Source organism: Gopherus evgoodei, chromosome 3 (genome assembly GCF_007399415.2).
Source record: "Gopherus evgoodei ecotype Sinaloan lineage chromosome 3, rGopEvg1_v1.p, whole genome shotgun sequence".
NCBI lineage: Eukaryota > Metazoa > Chordata > Testudines > Testudinidae > Gopherus > Gopherus evgoodei.
In genome coordinates, this window is record NC_044324.1 from 154,226,404 (window position 1) to 154,247,513 (window position 21,110).

Sequence of the window (21,110 nt, forward strand, 5' to 3'; positions counted from 1 at the left end):
TATACTTTTTCTCACTGAAACAAATTTCCTACTGTGACAAGTGGGGTCTAGCCACCTCAAGAGGAAAACAGAAGGCTTAAACTCCCCCAAATGAGCAACTGAACCAACAGATTGCACACTGTATCATTGTATTATAAGTGTATTGAGTAAGGTCTTTTCTGAAAGCTAGTAATGTTCTGAACTTGATTGTCGTTATGAATCTGTGCATTTGTGTATATAGAAAACTGTATTCATAACCTGTACTATAACTTCAGCTACATCTCATAGAAGGGAGGGGCATCCCCCCAAGCCAGATGTTTACACAAAACCAGCTCCAAGTAACCATCCATTGTCCAGCCCAGGAAAAGACAATGATGGAGTATTAGAATTAATGGAAAAAAATTGATACATCCCAGCTACTAAGTCAAAAGGGAATTTTCCCCATTCTGAATAACCATGAGTTACTGGGGGGGAGAAGAGGGGGAGGAGCCTTTTTAAAAGAAGGCTTGAAATTGAAGTTTTCATCCAAAAACTGAGAGACAGCCTCTAAGCAAGAAGCGGTCATAGAAATGCTGAATTCCCACCCCCACAGATAAGAGGTATGCTGGGAAACTGTTCAAAGGAATTAGGTAACTTGCATTAGAAAAAGGACTTTATCTAATATGGAAGTATAAAGCCTGAAGTTCTGTCTGTTTATTTTCTATGTAACTAGTATATGTTTGCTCTCCCTTACTATTTCATCATTGAATCTGTGTTTTTTCTATTAAATAAACCTTTTGTTTATTTTCATCCCAAAATAGTGTCTGATGTGCAAATCTAGTGTGTGTCAAAGCAAATTGTTAATGGGGGGGGCCACTGGTGTCACACGTTGGGGGTTGACGAACCATAGGGGAGGAGTCCGAGTGCCTGGTATTTAAGATCACAGAGAGAATGGATTTGGGGAGACTCGCGACTGGAAGGGCTGTTGGTGTCGTCCTGCAAAAAGGTAACTAGGGTAATAGAAGCCATGGGGAGCCCTTGTACTTGTCAGGAAATTGAATCAATGCTGCTCAACATAAAGGCCCCCAGGGTTACAGGGCAGGTGATGACAGGATTTCTTACCCATCTCAGTGATCCCCACAAAGTCAGTATGGTGTAATCACATTGCAGGTGACCCCTTTGAGGTCTGTAGTACTTCCCAAATAGCAAACAGTAATGCTTTGAGTAGCTAATCCCAATGTTGAAGGTCCTGAGCAAATACTTCAGGAGCATTTTCTTTAAGGTCTGATTAAACCACTCAACCAGCCCATCAGTCTGAGGGTGGTATGCAGATATCCAAAAGGTCTTCACCTTCAAAAAGCTGCAGACTTCCCACATCATACGGGAGGTTACATTGATTCCCTGGTCTGTTAAAATCTCTTTGGGGATTCTGACTCACACAAAGATTCAAGAATTCACTGATTATTTTGGCACACAATGGTACAGCTTTGTTGGAGAGACTAGCTGGAGCAGCTAGGAGGGCATTAAACTACCAATACAAGGGCAGGGTGCTAAGGTGGCAAATGCAGTACAAAACAAACTCAGGATGTCATGAACAAATGGCACCGATGTGGCAAAGAATGTGAAGAGAAGAAAATTTTCAATTGTTTATACATCAATGGTAGGAGTCTGGGTAACAACTAACAATTAAGTAGCACTTCTTATTGATGAAGAAAAATTATATAACTGGCATTATTAAAACTTGGTGGGACAAGTCACATGACTGGCGAGACTGTTTAGGAAGAAGAGAATGGGTAAGAGGATGAGGGGTGACACGTGATACTAAAGATATCTTACCAGTTTTAGATTTATCAGTAACTCAGAACCACAGAATTTTGAATGCATATGGATCAATGTGCTAACTAACAAAGCCCAATTTGGGGTCTGGTGGGGATCTATTACAGGTCATTGACTCAAACCAGAGAACAGTATGAGTTACTCTTTACGGACAGCTGCTTAATGTGTTGACAGAAACCATGCTGTTATGGGGGAGTTCAATTTGGGAGACATATACTGGAGAACTCATGCAGCCACTAATAAAATATTGTTCCAGTTATTCAAAATTACAGATAATAATTTTCTAGCACATAAGGTGCTGCACCCAATATAAGGTAGCTCTATTTTGGTCCTCATTAGGACAGATAAAGAAGAATCAATCACTGGACTGGATGTTGGTGGTTTCCTAGGGACGCGTGATCATAACCTGATTATATTAAATATGGGCAAACAGAGGACAGTCCGAACAAGTAATATATAAACTTGGTGCTGCAAGAGGGTTAATCTCTCAAAGCTGAGGAAAATTATGAGTGAAATTGATTGGAAAAAAAAATAGACAAGAAAACATGAATGAAAGTTGTGAATTCTTAAAGGAGAGTTTATTAGATGAACAAAAAGCCATGCTTCCACAATCAAGAAAGTGGAGGCACCAATAAGAAATCATATATATAAATTAGAAGTTTAAAAGTATAGAAAGTTGATATGGGAAGTTAAAGACATCAGGCGAAAATCCATGGCTGGCAGGGCTCATGACAATAAGAAGGAGTTTTTAGAGAATATTAGTAACTAATGAAATCCCAGAAATGGTATAGGGGTATAGACATATTACTAGATAAAGTCATAGGCACCAACTCCGTGGGTGCTCCAAGGCTGGAGCACCCACGGGGAAAAATTAGTGGGTGCTCTGCACCCACTGGCAGCCAAGCTCCCCTCCCCACCTCACCTCCTCCTCCACCTTCTCCCCTGAGCATGCCGTATCCCTGCTCCTTTGCGTACCTCCCAGTGCTTGCTGCCCTCAAACAGCAGTAGCAATCTCCAGGAGGGAGGGGGGAGGAGCGGAAACATGGCATGCTCAGGAGAGGAGGAGGGGAAGAGGTGTGGCTTGGGGGGTGGATTTGAGGAAGGAGGCAGAATAGGGGCAGGGAGGGGGCAGAGACTTTGGGGAAGGGGATGGAATGGGAGCATGGCAGGGGCAGGAGGGGTAGGGCAGGGATAGAGATGAGAAGGGGCAGGGGGTGTAGTAGTGAAGGCCCTGATAAAGGCCCAGTATGAGGCCTGAACTAAAATAATGGCCAAGACTTTGCTAACATAAAGCAAAGTGAAGCTGTGAGCCAGAGGCAGGCCCTGCTCACAGAAGCTGGAAAGGAAAGGGCTGATGCTGCAAGAAGATACGTACCTAAAAGGTACTGAACACTAGAGATCAGAACATTCACATACTTGCACATTCCACACAGAAAACAAGGAACAGACTGACCCATCCTAATGACAGGGGCAAAAGGGTAATATGATGGAAAGAGCAGCAAAGAATCCTGTGGCACCTTATAGACTATATAGGTCTATAAGGTGCCACAGGATTCTTTGCTGCTTTTACAGATCCAGACTAACACGGCTACCCTCTGATACATGATGGAAAGAGTTGTTTTGTTCAAACCAACATGTACAAGGTGAGAGGCGGCACCTTACTACGTAGAGGGGTTGTACCTTGCTACGTAGAAGGGTTGTACCTCAATACGTCAGGAGTGATGTGTAACTTGTTTGTACCTGCGTATGAGAATGTATCCCTGGGACGATGTCTTTGTCCGGCCGAGGGGGCAGTGGAAAGTCCCGCCACTGACTGAGCCGAGTCCATTGAAGGGGGACACTTTCTCGTAGTATGCCCTGTAGAGTAACAATCTCAGAGGAACTGCAATTGTGTCCATACGGCAATAAACCTGGCCGACGTGCCTTCGTACCTTACTAGACTCTGTGGTCATTGGGGGTTCTCTTCGGGTCTGCTGTGTCAGCTATCTGCACAGAGCTGGGGCAGCACACAGAGGGAACACACGCACGCAGCAGAGTGATACCAGCAAGGAGAACGCAGAGCACCACACCGGTAGCATCTGACAACACACATCTGACAACAGGGGGTAGAGGGGGGTTGAGCATCTATGAACATCGTTGGTAGAATTGTTAATAATGAGGCAGAAAGTGTTCAATAAATATTTCTGGTCTGTATTTAAAAAGAAACAGGATGATGTATTTGTATCACATGAGGCTGATGAACTACTTTCCAGACCATCAGACTGTCCTAATAACTTGAACCCAAGAGTTATAAAAAGTGAGCTAGGAAGATCTCTGGACCATTAATTTAATTTTAAATAAAAGCTAGAGTACCAGGGAAATTCCAGAAGACTGAAAGAGTACTAATATTGGGCAATATTCAAAAAGTGCAAGCAATATGCCCTGGGTAACTGTAGGCAGGTTAGTTTGACATCAGTCTTGGGCAAAACAATGGAAAAGCTAATACTGGATTCAATTGCTAAAGAATTAAAGAATAGGAATACAATTAATTCCAGTCAACATGGTTTCATAGAAAATAGGTCTTGTCAAACAAACTTATATTTCTTTTTTGATGGCATTTCTAGTTTGGTTGATAAAAGTAAAATATTTGTAGCCATGCTGCAGCGCGAGATATACTTTCTGCCGTCTCCGACCGGGTAGGAGACTCCATCCCATTCTAGAAGACAATGACCTGGCCTCAGTTATTCATGCCTTTCTCACTTTTCAGCTGGACTAAGCAATGTGATATACTTGGGCATAAAGCTGTCAGCATTTAGGAAAATCCAACTAATATAGAACACTGCAATGCACCTCCTCAGCAACAGAGGCTATCATGCACACATCATATACCTGTCCTCCCTCCTTACAGTGGCTTCCTATTGGATTTTGAATCAAGTTCAAGGTCTCATTCCTTATCTTTAAGGTGCATGATGGCCTGGGTCCAGGATATCCAAAAGATTTCCTAAGCTCCAGGGACCCACAGTATGGTCAACAACTCCACTCCTCAGTCACAAAGGAACTCTCTGCAATAGGGTAAAGCTTGTCTGTGCAGTAGATATGAACTTTCTCAGGGTCAATCTTAAACTGTGGAATGAACTCCCTCAGGACCCATCACAAACCTCACCACCGTCTGCTCTAACTGCAAGGCACGTTTTTTTGATCTTGCCTTCTCTAACAAACACAAAGCAACACATATTTAAATAACAAAAACAAAACAAAACAAACAAAAAAGCTAAAACCCTGCCAAATATACTTCCCTGCGCATGTTCCTATCCCTGGAATAGGATGAGAGAAAAACCACCATACAACAGATGCGTAGTCACATTGCTTTGAGCACCTTCCAGCAGTGCATTGATACCACACTCATCACTGCAGTATAAGGGTTGCCATAGAAAAGATACAATATACTTAGTACTGTAACATTCTGATTAAAAAGTTAGCACTATGCAATACCAATAAAGCACACTTTAAATGGATTACAAAATAGCTAATTGGCAGGACTCAAAAAGCAGATGACGGTAGAGAATCATCACAGAATGTGGGTGTTTCTGGGGTTGTGGGGTTTTGGAGGGATTAATATTATTCAACATTTTCATCAACAACTGGAAGTAAATATAAAATCGCTGCTGTTGAAGTTTGTAGATGACACAAAGATTAGCAGAGTGGTAAACAATGAAGAGGACAGAACAATCGGATTCAAACAAAATACGTTTTTTTAATACATGTAGGAACAAGGAATGCAGGCAGTAACTACCAAACGGGGGTGGAGGAAGGATTGTGTCCTTGAAAGCAGTGATTCTGAAAAGTATTTAGGGGTCATAGCGTCATAGAGCTGGAAGGGACCTCAACAGCCAAAAAGTCCATCTCCCCACACAGAGCCAGGAAGCAGTATGCCCAGACCATCCTTGGCAGGTGTTTGTACAAACTATTTTTAAAATCACTCAGTGATGGGGATTCCACAACCTCCCTTGGAAGTCTGTTCCAGAGTTTAACTATCCATACAATTAGAAAGTTTTTCCTAAAGTCTCCCTTGCTGCATATTAAGCCTATTACTTCTTGTCCTACATTCAATGGACACAGAGAACAATTGATAACCATCCTGTTTGTAATAACATTATTAAAATATGTTAAGGGCTATCAAGTCCCCACTCAGTCTTCTTTCTCTAGATTAAACATGCCCAGTTTTTTTAAAACTTTCCTCATTTGTCAGGTTTTCTAAGCCCTTTATGATTTTTTTAGCTATCTTCTAGACACTCTTCAGTTTCTCCACATCCTTCCTAAAGTATGGCACCCAGAATTGGACAATACTCCAGTTGAGGCCTCACTAGTGCCATGTAGAGAGGGATAATTACCTCCCGTGTCTTACACACAATACTCCTTTTTCGTCACAGCATCACAATATTGGCTCATATTTGATTTGTGATCCACTATAACTAGGGTGACCAAATAGCAAATGTGCAAAATCAGGACAGGGGATGGAGGGGGCGATAGGGGTTTATATCAGAAAAAGCCCCAAACATCAGGAATGTCCCTATAAAATCAGGACATCTGGTCACCCTAACTATAATCCCCGATCCTTTTCTGAAATATTGTGTAGCCAGCTATTGCCCACTTTGTAGCTGTCTATTTGACTTTTCCTTCCTGAAAGTATTTCTTTGAACTGGTCTTTACTGAATGACATTTTGTTAATTTCAGACCAATTCTCCTACTTGTCAAGGTCATTTTGAATTCTAACCCTGTCATCCAAAATCCTTGCAATCCCTCCAAGCTTGGCATCATCCACAAATTTTACAAGCATAGTCTCCGCTCCATTATCCAAGTCATTAATGAAGTGGACAAGCAACTGAACATGAGTTCCCAGTGCAATGATGTGGTAAAAACAGCAAATGTAATCCCTGGATATATGAGTAGGAAATTGATTTTACCTCTGTTTATGGTATTGTGAGACTCATATTAGAATGCTGCACCCAATTCTGATGTCCACATTTTTAAAAGGATGTTGAAAAACCTGGAAAAAGCACAGAAAAGAGCAAAAAAAAACCCATTCAAGGCTGGAGAAAATGCCATATAGTGAGAGATTTAAAAAGATCGATTTGTTTAGTTTATCAAAAAGAAGACTGAGACATGTCTAGATTACATGGGTAATAAAGGGCTTTTTAATCTGAGAAATGCAGAACAAGAACCAATGACTGGAAGTTAAAGGCAAACAAAATCAAATTAGAAGTTTATGTTCAAACTTGTAAAAGTGATGGCGATCAACCAATGAATAAACTACCAAGGGAAGTGGTTGATTCATCATCTCTTGATGTCTTCAAATCAAGAGTGGATGCCATTCTAGAAGCTACATGTTAGTCAAACACAGATTATTGGTATTGCCATATAGAGCAATGATATGATTTTTGAAGAAATTTGGATCCTCTTTCTAGATACATTTGGATAAAAAATGTTGAGATGGCTCAAAGAATGCCAAACCTCCAGTCTACCTAACTCCTCCTCTTTCTTTCCCCTCCCCTATCTCCTCTTTGTTTCTTCTCCCTATTCATATATGTCTTCTATAGGATTAATGTTAGCCCTCCTTAACATGTTATGTCTATGTAGTGTTGTCTGGTTTTGTATTGTCTGGTCTTGCAACTTTAACGAGTTACAAAACTGCATAATTGCTTACTTATTCTGTAGATCCAGTGAAGCACGTGATTTGGTATAATGACTGGGCTGCGGCTGCCTCGCCTACTGGTTGGAACAGAGGTAGTCAGGCCTAGTGGCCAAGTCAGGAGCTGAGTTATCAAGTCTGGGGAGCGAGCCAGAGCTGAGAGCCAGGGGTTGGAGCCAGACTATCAGCCATAGTGAGGACAGGAGCAAGGGCCAGGAACAGGAAACCAGAAGTGGAACCAAGGTCAGGGAGCAGGATACAGAAGCAGGTGCCAGAGCAAGGGCAAGGAACATTAAGGGAGCTGAGAGCAGGAATAGAAATACAGCTGTGGGCATGGAATGCTTTTGAGCAGCCAGAAACCCAGGCCTGCTGCAGTGTTTAAGACTGGCTGAAGACTCCATCAGTCACAATCAGGAGGTCTAGTTCATTATCTGAGTCAGCTGAGAGCAATGAGCTGGGTCTGGGTTCAGCTGTGGGTCCCAAACCTGATATCTGAAAAAAATATCAAATTGTAAGTTATTTACCTTCTTGTATTTTTCACTGCCCCCTTCTTTATGAAAATCAATAAAAAATAATTAAAAAAAGAATAGTTACCAGGTGTGACAGGTTGGATCACAGAAATCCCTTGGAACTGCCACTTAATGAGCTGAGACTACCTCTAAGCCTGTTTTCCATGGCAGCTTGGGACTTCAGTGCCCTGCCTGGTTGTGCCAGACATGCTAGCCTGCTACAAACCCAGACCCAGATCTGAACCATGTCCCCCAAAAGCTGCAGGCTTAACTGAAAACAGCTTAAGAAGTGCTCCTGTCTCCAGCACTCTGATATCCAACTCCCAATAGGGTCCAACTCCCAAATAAATCCATTTCATCCTGTATAAAGCTTATACAAGGTAAACTCATAAATTGTTCTCCCTCTATAACACTGATAAGAGAGATATTCACAGCTGTCCCCCCCCCCCCGGTATTAATACATACTCTTGGTTAATTAATAAGTAAAAAAGTGATTTTATTAAATACAAAAAGTAGGATTTAAGTGGTTCCAAGTAATAACAGACAGAACAAAGTGAATTACCAAGCAAAATAAAATAAAACATGCAATTCTAAGCCTAATACAGTAAGAAAGTGATTACAGATGAAATCACACCCTTTTATAGACTAATCTCCTTCTAGTCTGGGTCCAGCAATCACTCACACCCCTGTGGTTACTGTTCTTTGTTCCAATTTCTTTTGGGTATCCTTTGGGGGTGAAGAGGCTACCTTTTGAGCCAGCTGAAGACAAAACGGAGGAGTTCACAGGGGCTTAAATACACTCTCTCTTGTGGGTGGAAACCCCTTCCCCTCTCCTATGCAGAATCCAGCTCCAAGATGGAGTTTTGGAGTCACATGGGCAAGTCACATGTCTATGTATGACTTAGAACTTTACAGGCTGAGCTATAGTCCCAGGAAAGCTCAGATGTAGATTGGCATCTCTCAAAGCTCATTGTCAGCTTAAGTGTTTCTTGATTGGGCACTTACTGAGAATAGTCTATTCTCAAGAAGCTGACCAACTGCTTCACTAAGGCCATGGCTACACTGGCGCTTTACAGCGCTGCAACTTTCGCGCTCGGGGTGTGAAAGAAACACCCCCCTGAGCACTGCAAGATACAGTGCTGTAAAGCCTCAGTGTAAACAGTGCCGCAGTGCTGGGAGCGCGGCTCCCAGCACTGCAAGCTACACCCGTAGAGGATGTGGAGTACGTGCAGCGCTGGGACAGCTCTCTCCCAGTGCTGGTGCTGCGACCACACTCGCACTTCAAAGCGATGCCGCGGCAGTGCTTTGAAATTTCAAGTGAAGCCATACCCTGAGGCTACTTAAAATCAAACAAGTACATAGCCAATATTCATAACTTTGAATACAAAAATGATACATGTATGTAAATAGGATGAATCTATCCAGTAGATCATAACCTTTGCAGAGATGTGTTACATGGCATATCTAGCATAAAACATATACCAGTTATGTCATATTTACATTCATAAGCATATTTCTATAAAGCATTATGGGGTACAACGTCACGCCAAGCTCAATATAGGAGAAACTGGGTGAAATTCTATGGTAATATACAGGTCAGATGCAGATTAATGACCTAATGGTCTCCTCTGGCCAGAAAATGTCTGAATCTATTAAACTCTTTTACTAGCCCCTCTGCACCCAAACCTTTATCAGTTTCCCCCTCCATGTGGATGTTTGGAGCATCTCAATGGTGGTGTCAGGATTACAGATCATAAATACCTCCTTAGGGAGAGGCAGATAGCACTAAATTATGCAGCAATTCTATGCAGAAATTCATGAAGGAAATTCCCTTTATGCAAAACAGGGCCTTTTAATACAAATCGTCAGGAATGCTCAAATATAGGTGTAACCAGTGATCAACACTAACAACAACAGTTACTCAATTAATTAAAATATTTTTATCAGAATAAATAGCAACATTTTACTTCTTTTACAATTTCAGAGTCAAAGTGAACAAGGGCAATTGGATTACCTCAACTAAGTACGTATCATTTCATTAATGGTGAACCATTCAGCTTATCATTACACTCACAATTAAGTCTGATCACAGAAAGATTCAAGAATTTGACTTTCTGCTATTTCCATCAGATATTTCTGTGCATGATAGCAAGCTAAAAGAAAACAAGATGTATTTCGTGGATGCATCTCAAAGTAGTGGCCTGCATATTTTCAAATACCATTCACTGACTATGCAGACAAAAATGAAATGTTCCTACCCCAGAAAAATACTTCATCAGCCCTTTCTATAGCTCTTTTCCATGTAACTTAAAAAAAATTACTATTTAAAATATTTTTTCCCAAATATTGATTAGTTCAATAAAAGTCATCAAAATTATTTGTATTAACAGTAGAATTTATTAAAGACAAGGTGTTGTCATTATAGGTACAAAGTTGTTGGGATAACATAACACTGGGAACCATTTTGTATGTATCCATAAATTTGGTAAAACTGAGGACTTCATGATGGAATTTTGGAATCAAAAAGGAATTAAGGTGGAGATATTTCAGCCACACACAAAGAGTTCTCCAGATTCCATTAAACTGTACCAAGCCACATGACTATTATATGAGCTTCACAGCAACACTACAGACGCTAGCTCCTTCAAAGAAAGATATTGGATAGTATTCCTTTACGTAGTTTTTGAGTGCTATACTGGTGCTCACTGTTTTCATTGTTTTAGAAGCCACCAGAAACCACTCAGAGCAGAACTGTGCATTAAGTGAGGTCTTGTAAATTTGCATACAGCTAATAATCAAGATTATTTGAGAGTAGCGTCTTCATATTATTTTTGTTGTGTAACAAGGAAAAGACAAGACTAAACATAAATGTTTCTATATCTATAACAAACAATTTTTGGTAACTCTAGCCATTTTCCCTGTTTTTAATTAATCTAACAACAAAATAAAGTTCCTATAGACTTCTTGATTTGTAACTATCTGGATTTGCAACAACTTGGCTAAATACTTTTGTTGTATTGTATGTTTACTAACAAAGAAAGCACATATTTAAAATTGGGGTAATAAATTTGTCAGACCAGAAATATCTTTATCTGGCATTATGAAAGAACAGTCACAGGGACTAATCACTTGGGATGACCCAATACCTATTTTATCAAGTACAGCCAATCAAACCCCAGCTCCTATTTAAACTCCATGTACAAAATGAAACTGGCGGGGGAAGGTCAGGGGGAATCACATCTCACACCATAGTGCTCAAGAACAAACCTGTGGGTTAGGGAATGACATGTCCCAGCTGCTTCAGAACAGTTTGACAGTTGTGTGGATTGACTGAAGACACAATTTGTCAGTCAAAACCCAAGACCTGTACATTATGGAAGAGGGGTGAGGCGTGACATGGGGCAGCATATTGCACAAAAACAAAGCTTCAGGTCAGAGAGTGGCATGTGCCAGCTCCTTCAGAACTGTAGGACGGTCACAGGGATGTGTCATTTGAGCTGACCAAGACATTTTTGTCACATGTAGCCAGGCAAAATGCAGCTCCTCATTAATATACCATTTATAACATGGAAGCGCGGTCAGGCCCAGACATGCCAAACTCGTGGAAAAAAAAACACAGAAATTGGGCATGTTTTTGGTTTAATTGGCTTGTGAGTTGCTGGTTCGCTATTTTTTGCCTTGTATCTTGTTGCTTGTTTGGCTTGTTGCTTGTTGCTTCTTGTTTTTGATCGGCTCCCAGCAACCAGGGGTAAGGGGGGAGGGGACAGAGTTGGGGTGCACAGGGGGTCCACCACAGTCCCAGACTGCATGCTAGGGGGTCTAGTCACATAGAGAGTTGGGGTTCTTAGGGACTGGCTTGTTTTGAAATGGGATTTGCTTGATTTTTGGCTTATTGTGATAGTCAGGGTGCTTATAGGGACAGTCCCGATTTTTGGGTCTGTTTCTGATATAGTCTCCTATTACTCCCTACCCCCCTCCTGATTTTTCACACTTGCTGTCTAGTCACCCTGGGTGGGGACCTCACATCTTACGTTACCCATTACACAGGAGCAAAGGGAGTGGAACCTCGGAGCACCTTCAGAACAATCTGCGGGGGGCTCGGGAACCTGAGCCTCATTTTGTCACAGCCAGCCGGACATGACCCAGCCTCTGGATTATTTAAATCAATCCATGAGTACTGAGCCACTGACAGACGATTTAGAAATTAAAAGTTGTGGCCACATTCCACGGTCGGCATTTCTCAAAGCGGGACGTGGCCATTTGAAATAAGTTTGGCCTTTGAATAAGGTAGCACTTAACAAGGGACCAGGAGTAAAGAACCGACTTCAGCCTCTTCACCCGAGCCCCGTCGTTCAGTGAACAGGGCCAGGAGCGTCACCTCGCCGGTCGCAGGAGGGAGCCAAGGTAGAAAGCCGGCACCCAGCCCCTTCCACTGGGGTCGGCGCCACCGCCCGCTCCCCGCGAGAGCCCGCACCCCCGCGAACCCCTCGGCCCCGCAGCGAGCCCGCGCTCGCGTTACCTGTGGAAGTAGTGCCCGCAGAACATGCCGCAGAGCAGCCGGCAGCCCAGGGGCTCCAGGCGGGGCGGGCTGCGCAGCGCCAGCAGCAGCGCGGGCACCAAAAAGGAGGGGAGCTCCTGCAGGAACCAGGCGCAGCGGGCAGGCAGCCTGGCCCAGGGCTTGCCCGGCTTCTCCTGGTGCTTCCCGTACCTGGCCGGGGCGCGGAGGTTGAGGCAGAGCAGCAGGAAGCCCAGGGCGCCCAGGAGGGAGCTGAGGGCGAGCACCAGGCTCGGGGAGCACTGCATGCTAGGGATGGGGACAGGACAGCCCAAGCCACCGCCAGCCCCTGCATTAATAGAGCAGCGGTCACCCCGCCCAGCCGAGCTGCTTCCACTTGGGCTGACTGGACTGCGGAGCCCCTCCTAGAGGGAGGGGGAGTTGGGGCAGGGAGGGGCGGCCCTACTAGACTGGCCCCTCACCCAGGCCGTCCCTAGCTATTCTGGGCCCCCCCGCGGGGGGGGGGCAGCAGACCCCAGTTCCCCTCGGGGGGGGCGAGCTTGGGGGACAGTGGGGAACCAGCCTCCCCGCAATCACCATCGGCGCAGCTGGGGCCGGGTCTGCACTTCCCGCCTCCGGGCGTGCAGGCTCGGCCATGCTGGCTGCTGCAGAGCTCGAGGCTGGGCGGAGCAGAGGTGGGGCCCATGGGGAAGACCCGGGGCAGGGGCTGGAGCAGCAGGCTCTGCCCTTACCTGCATCCGACCATCTGCTCCTTCTCTGGGCCGCCGGATAGGGCTTGCTGCGCAGCCCATTGAAGTCACTGGGAAGATTCCAATTGATTTCAGTGGGCTTTGGATCAGGCTCCCTATATCAGCATCTTTTCTTTCCACTAGACAATCTTTGGACCAAAACCCCAGTTACCACTGGAGATGGGAAAGTATATAAAGGGGTCAGAAGCTCAGTAGGGATATTTATCGCTGTGCTTCATGCCAGTGTTAATACTAAAATGTCTGTTAGGGTATGTCTACACTACAGGATAATTCCGATTTTACATAAACCGGTTTTATAAAACAGATTGTATAAAGTCGAGTGCACGTGGCCACACTAAGCACATTAATTCGGCGGTGTGTGTCCATGGTCCGAGGCTAGCGTCGATTTCCGGAGTGTTGCACTGTGGGTAGCTATTCCATAGCTATCCCATAGTTCCCGTAGTCTCCCCTGCCCCTTAGAATTCTGGGTTGAGAGCCCAGTGGCTGATGGGGCAAAAATCATTGTCGCGGGTGGTTCTGGGTAAATGTCGTCAGTCATTCCTTCCTCCGGGAAAGCAACGGCAGACAATCATTTCGCACCCTTTTTCCCTGGATTGTCCTGGCAGACACCATAGCATGGCAACCATGGAGTCCGTTCAGCTTTTTCTTTTTACAGTCACCGTATGTGTACTGGATGCCCCGGACAGAGGCGATACTCCAACGCTACACAGCAGCATTAATTTGCTTTTGCATGATAGCAGAGATGGTAACTAGTTGTTCTGTACCATCTGCTGCCAGGGTAATTTGGCAATGAGATGACAGTTATCTGTCCTTCTGTGCTGTCTGCTGCTATCATGGGTGCCCCTGGCTGAGGTCGGCTGGGGGCGCAAAAGCAAAACTGGGAATGACTCCCCGAGTCAATCCCTCCTTTATGGTTTCCAAAAATAGAGTCAGTCCTGCCTAGAATTTGGGGCAAGTGTACTAGAGAAGCAGTCTATCAAGAGAGTACAGCTGATCCGTGTCAGATCCCGCAGAAATGATGAGCTACATGCCATTCATGGGGGTTGCCCCTGCAACAACCCCACCCGTTACTTCCCTCCTCCCCCAACCTTCCTGGGCTACCGTGGCAGTGTCCCCCCCATTTGTGTCATGAAGTTATAAAGAATGCAGGAATAAGAAACAGTGACTCGTTAGTGAGATAAGATGAGGGGGAGGCAGCCTCCCGGTGCTATGACAGTCCAGGCAGGACATTAAGCAGTGCGGAGGAGAGGAGCCCAGCGTCCCGCTGCTATGATAGTCCAGGCAGTACAGAATCTTTTCTTTACACAGGAAAGGGAGGTGGTTGATGGAGCTCAGCCCCCAGTTGCTATGATGAGGATGGTTACCAGCCTTTCTGTCCCATCTACTGGGAATGACCCCAGGAATCATTCCTATTTTTACCCAGGCGCCCCCAGCCGACCTCACCTGAGGCAAGTCAGGAGCACTCACGGGCTGATGGTGACGACGGATATCAGTCATATTGTACCGTCTGCTACCAGGGAGGGGAGAGGAGCGGATACTGCTTTTCACTGCTGCAGCATCGCGTCTACCAGCAGCATTCAGTAGACATAGGGTGACATTGAAAGAAGTCAAGAAATGATTTCTTTCCCTTTTCTTTCACGTCGGGTCAGGGAGGGAGTAAATTGATGAGCTATTCCCTGAACCACGCTTGACAATGTGTTTGACCCTACAGGCACTGGGAGCTCAGCCAAGAATGCAAATACTTTTCGGAGACTGCTGTGGACTGTGGGATAGCTGGAGTCCTCAGTACCCCCTCCCTCCCTCCATGAGCATCCGTTTGAGTCTCTGGCTTCCCGTTATGCTTGTCACGCAGCACTGTGTAGCCTGTAGATTTTTTTTCAAACGTCTTCTGTAATGGAGCTCTGATAGAACAGATTTGTTTCCCCATACAGCGATCAGATTCAGTATCTCCTGTACGGTCCATGCTGGAGCTCTTTTTGGATTTGGGACTGCATTGCCACCCGTGCTGATCAGAGCTCCACGCTGGGCAAACAGGAAACGAAAATCAAAATTTCACGGGGCTTTTTCTGTTTACCTGGCCACTGCATCCGAGGTGAGATTGCTGTCCAGAGTGGTCACGGTGCACTGTGGGATACCACCTGGAGGCCAATACCGTCGATTTGCGGCCACACTAACCCTAATCCAATATGGTAATACCGATTTTAGCGCTACTCCTCTCGTTGGGGAGGAGTACAGAAACCGATATAAAGAGCCCTTTATATCGATATAAAGAGCCCTTTATATCGATATAAAGGGCCTCGTAGTGTGGACGAGTACAGCGTTAAATCGATTTAACACTGCTAAAATTGATTTAAATGTAGTGTAGACCAGGCCTTAGTCTATAGCAATAAAGGGCGGAGAAATAGGAATTTCAAACAGAAAAACATTACTTCACAATCACAAAGCACCTTCGCAGTGCAGAACCAACCTGCTCTTCAACAGGGTGGTTTTAGAAAACGAACTGACCAAGAAGAGACTAAGGAAACACAAAAGCTCATCCACCAGTTGGAAGGCAAGGACCTAAGTGGAAGAAGTGACAAGAGGAAGGATGGTTCGGGGAACAGAGCTCATGACAGGAGGTCTGTAGTCTGTTCCTGGTTGGCTCTTTCGCATATTACCTGTGTAACTGTGAGCAAATCGCTTAACCACTGTACAAGAGGGTTTTTTTGTTTTGTTTTGGCTCTGGCTCTACAATGGGATAAGGGTTCTTTATTCCCTCACTCACAGGGCTGTTGTGAGGATTAATTCATTAATATTTGTAAACCACTTGTAGATCTTTGGGTGGAAGATGCTGTAGGCAAAATATGCACTCTTATCATTTGTGAGCCAGATAAAGAGAATCCTCTCTATGGTACTTATATGGTCCCCATTACCTCAGTATATTACCACCTCACAATCTTTAATGTGTTTATCCTCACCATTATCCCCATTTTACAGATGGGAACTGAGTGCCTAAGTGACTTGCGCAAAGTCACATAGGAAGTCTGTGGTGAAGCAGGGGCTTCAACCCAACTCTCCTAAATCCTTGGCTAGTGCCCTAAACACTGAGTGCCTCTTCTTCCTTTCTGAGTACCTCTTCTTCTCCTGAGTACCAGGACAAGAAATGTGATAAGAGGGTCAAAGAAGTGTTATCGGAGTGCTCTATAGCTCTCTCTATGTAAATAGTTATTTAATAAGATAAAGTGCCAGTAGATGGTACTCAAGAATATGTACCTTAATTCCTGGGTTCTGTGGGATCAATATTATGCACTAGCAGCTTTTTTACACTAGGTCTTAACAGGAAGAATGCAGGGGAGGGTATTTCCACTTAGAGGAATGTGTGAGAACCAATGACATGAGTGAAAAGAGATTTGACAGCAGCAAAAATAAATTTTTGGAGCTAGGAAGATAGCTGAAGTAGGGGTCAGAGTAAGTGATCTTGAAAATTATTATGGTGTCCCCTGAAATGTCCACTCTTCCTCTGACCACACTTCCAAGATGCTCTTACACTGGAGGTTGCAAGTGGGAGCAGTACAAGTCCATTCAGCTGCCCTTACATCCTGTGGGGAAGCTCCTTACCTCAAGGGCTGCACATAAGTCAGAATTTAGGCCTGGGGTATTTAGGAGACTACCAGCCACACATACCAAGAAAATGACATAGAAGTGGATGTGTACAGCATGTTGTGCAATCTATGGCGCCACATGATGCTCCTTAGTAGTTTCACTTGCATAGTCAATAAGAGAGGCAATAGGATTGAGACATTGTGGTATTGTATAAGTGAGGATATTCAGAAGGATGGGTGATTGCTCTTTGATATGCCCCCGAACCTTAAATACCTTTGTAAATCTGGTCCTAATCTACTAGTGCTGGTCCTAGTAGTTTCTGATTGTCCAGTCCTCAGGCAAAGACTATAAGGGTTGGTAAGCTTATGAAGGCGTAGCAACTTGGGAGGAGCTATGATTTTATCAACTGGAACATGATGTTAGTTGTTCACTTTAAAATATCAATTAATGAGACATCAGATAACTTGGCTCAATCAGTTTATTAAACATAAATAAATCAATGCAAACAGAGAAGTTCATACATTACCAATTTGGAGAACAGTCCTGCAGCAGTTTCAATCTATTCTAAAGTGTGGGCTTAATTCTGCTCATATTTATATTCCCCTTGTTTAAAACAGATAGAAAATTCCACAAATTCCACTGAATTATTACAGACCTTACTCACGTTTACTTATCTAGTTTCATACCTATTTTTCTGGGTACAAAAACATCTGTGTCAACTGTCCCTAGTACTCTGTACCAGTTGTATCTACCCCACTGTTCATATTTGGCAAGCCTCAACTGAACATAGATCTTGTTTCTGACAGATTCTACATATAAAAAGAACAGAGATTATATGTAAAGTTTGCCTACTAGTAAATTCCACTATAAAGCTTAGCATGAGTACAAGGCATTCTGGGTGTAGAGTTCATAGTTATACAATTTAGCATAAGTACAGAACCTTCTAGAAATATATATTGGTTAACAATAACATCAACCAGGGCTGTGTTTCTGTAATACTTGACATGTAGGAGCTGTTGTAAGAGGACATGTGATTTGGGTTCATCACACACCTTAGTACAGAAAAAAAAATCAACTAGGAGTATGAAGCAGCAGCAGCTATGCGAATATGGAGAAGCCTGTTACAAAATCTCTGCAAATCTATATGACTTTTGAGTCATACCACTTTCAGAACTGTTTGAATCTTAGCCTTCTAGTCACTTACACATGGTCCCCCAGAACGCTGCCTGGGCTGTGGTCACCCTGAGATTCTAGTTTAACCCTTTGGGGACAACACGGTAGGAAAGTAAGGAACATAGCCTTAGCCAAGGAGTTTCTTAGACACTGACACTTTATTCTTAAAGCTCTCAAGAGCTAATGCTTTTTGAAAATGACAGAACAAGTCATGAAACACACCTTCCCCAAGTCTGAGCTCAACACTTCTGTAATTTCTGTGGTTTGTCAGAGTTACAGGCTGGTCAGAGTTCGTCCTGCCCTCTCTCTCTCCTGCAAATCCTCCTTACATGTGCTGATGGTTGGCTCCCTACACAGAGCAGAACCGTGCTCTGACATAGGGCATCCATTTCTGTGCCAAGGGCCAGTAGTGTAGTTGAGGGTGAACACCAGTAACTGGAGTTTACCCACTTCTCATTTGGGGAATAAGGCATTTACTCACTTCTTATGTAAGAAATAAAGCTTTAACTCATCCTACTTTCCTATGATAAACAAATCGTGGCTGCACGACCAACACAACTGATGTGCTCCCGAACCTTAAATATCTACCATTGGTTATGCCCAGCAACTGATCAGTCGCAGAAATGGTGGCCTGTAAAAATCTGCAACAAGCCAGTGCTACTGTATGTGTGAATTGACAGAATACATCTGCCAGCCATTAAAAATGTATGACATTTATTTTTTATAACTTTACATAATTTACTTTTAATTTGTAGAAAAAAAAGCATCAGCAATCAAACATTCTTTCATTTTTTGGGAACAAACAAAATGTTTCCTCATCAAATTTAAGTTTGGTTTCTGAAACCAAACTGTTCCTATACACATTGTAGCTTGCCTTCATTTATTAATTATTATTAATTTGTAAGTATAACTGTTCTTTTACTAAAAAAAGAACAGGAGTACTTGTGGCACCTTAGAGACTAACAAATTTATTTCAGCATAAGCTTTCATGGGCTACAGCTCACTTCTTCGGATGAATAGAATGGAACACACAGATAGGAGATATTTATACATACAGAGAACATGAAAAGGTGGAAATATGCATACCACCTGGAAGAGTCCAATCAATTGAGATGAGCTATCCAGCAGGAGAAAAAAAACCTTTGAAGTGATAATTGAGATGATCTGTAGAAGGTGTGAAGAGAGCTTAACATAGGGAAATAGATTCAATTAAACTTCAAAAACAGACTCCAAAGAGAGACTGCTGAACGCGAATTAATATGCAAATTGGATACAATTAACTTAGGTTTAAACAGAGACTGGGAATGGTTGGGTCATTACACTAACTGAATCTATTTCCCTATGTTAAGCTCCCTATGATTTAAATAGTGTTGGAGAAAAGACCACCACCTTAATTATTTGATCAGACAGCCTGAGGCTCCTTTATTTCATACAAGCATATATGCAGGGAGAGACAGCATAGACCCCACGCAAGAGGCTGGCTGCTCTACGTGTTACAAATTTTACCAAGCTTATAAAGGTTAAAACCGCAAAATGTAGCATGCTGGTTACACATGTTATTTGCCTTATTTGGAATATAATGTTAATAACAAGCAACCTGACCAATTAATTCTCCATCTATGGCAAAACCCCAATTTTCCATCTATGGTTTTTCCTGTTATTGTCTTTACCAATCAAGTCTGTGGTTTGACCGTTCTAGCACCTTTTCTGTAGTCCCGACAGCAAGCTCAGCTGTTATAACTTAACAGATCTTCTGGTTCCCCTTTATCCAATTCTAGTTCCTCTTTTTGGGGCCCTGACCACATCTTTGTGCCTCAGCATGCCCTTTATACAAAAAAACAAGTTTAGCAGAAGTTAAAACTTCTGCTCCTAGCTAAAGGCTTTTAGGCCTACTTTTACTCTATTCTCAGCAAAAAGCCTGGGACCTTGGGTAGGTGTGTGGGGGTTTCCCTATCAATAGCTTAAATCATGAAATTTATGATTTTTAAAATCCTATGACCATGAAATTGACCAAAATGGGCCATGAATTTGGTAGAGTCCTAATCATGATGCATCACAATGGCCCACTTAGTTTTGATAGTCCTCTTTGAATGGGCAGGGGAACCACTCCTCCTGCCTGAGTTCACAAATTCAAAACAGGCATTTTTATAGATATAAAGTAAAACTCACATATTACCTTATAGCCTGGGATACAGACATTAATGCATGCAGCAACTTACATGTATTTTATAGAGTCTAAACACTAAACACATCTTTAGATGTCTAACACCTGTCTTGAACAATATTAACATAGAGGAGAGCTGGTCAGGTTTCCATCTATGAATTTGTCAGTGTTCAGTTGACACCTACAGCCTTGGCAAGTGCTGGCACCTGGTTCACCAGCGTCACACTTATAACATGGGACACGGATATTATAAGTAAGATAAATACATGCAGCATCCTACAAGCATTCCATAAAGTCAAAACACTAAATGCAGCCTTATAACTCTAATACCTATTTTAACAGCACTAACACACAGGTAAGCCAGACTTGTTTTCGGTTATGCATTTATCAGTGTTCAGTGAGGCCTCAGGCCTTAGTATGAGCTGGCACTCCAGGCATCCAGCTTTGAGAATATTGTCACTCCTTTCACTTTGAGGAGGACGTCACCCAGTGTTGGGGAGGATATATTTTGCTCTCACAACTGCTTCATTAAATCATTTAAGAGCCACACAGATTTATATTTTTCCATTTTTCTTTATAACTGGTACCGCTGGGACACACCATGCTGTTGTCTCAGAGATTTTTTGAATTATACCACTCTGTTCCATTCTCTTTAACTCAGTTTCCACTTTATGAAGCAATGGGATAGGAATCTTATGCAGTGTATGTACACTATATGGTTCAGCATTGTCTCTTAAGGTTATTTGTATTAGGTCTCCTTCCAAAAGTCCAGTATCACCAAATACTCCAAGTTCTTTCACTTTTCTCACTAGGCCCATCATAGCTGCCATGCTGAAGCTGAGAAGGTTTTGAGCTTTGATCCTTTGATCATGTATACCTGGAAAAGCTTTTGTTTTTGTAAGTTGTTTCTATGGTGAACTGGCCCCTGCAGTTCACAATACCTCCAGGGTTAGTC

General features: G+C 43.2%; 1 protein-coding gene across 1 annotated transcript in view; it reads right to left on the reverse strand.

The window, feature by feature from the left end:
* The window catches only part of SRD5A2 (steroid 5 alpha-reductase 2), a 63,694-nt gene extending 50,920 nt beyond the window's left edge, over positions 1-12,774 (reverse strand). The window contains exon 1 of the mRNA XM_030557046.1: positions 12,491-12,774. Within this exon, the coding sequence (XP_030412906.1) occupies positions 12,491-12,774 (284 nt within the window). The remainder of the gene's footprint in view (positions 1-12,490) is intronic.
* Between the last annotated feature and the right edge of the window lie 8,336 nt (positions 12,775-21,110).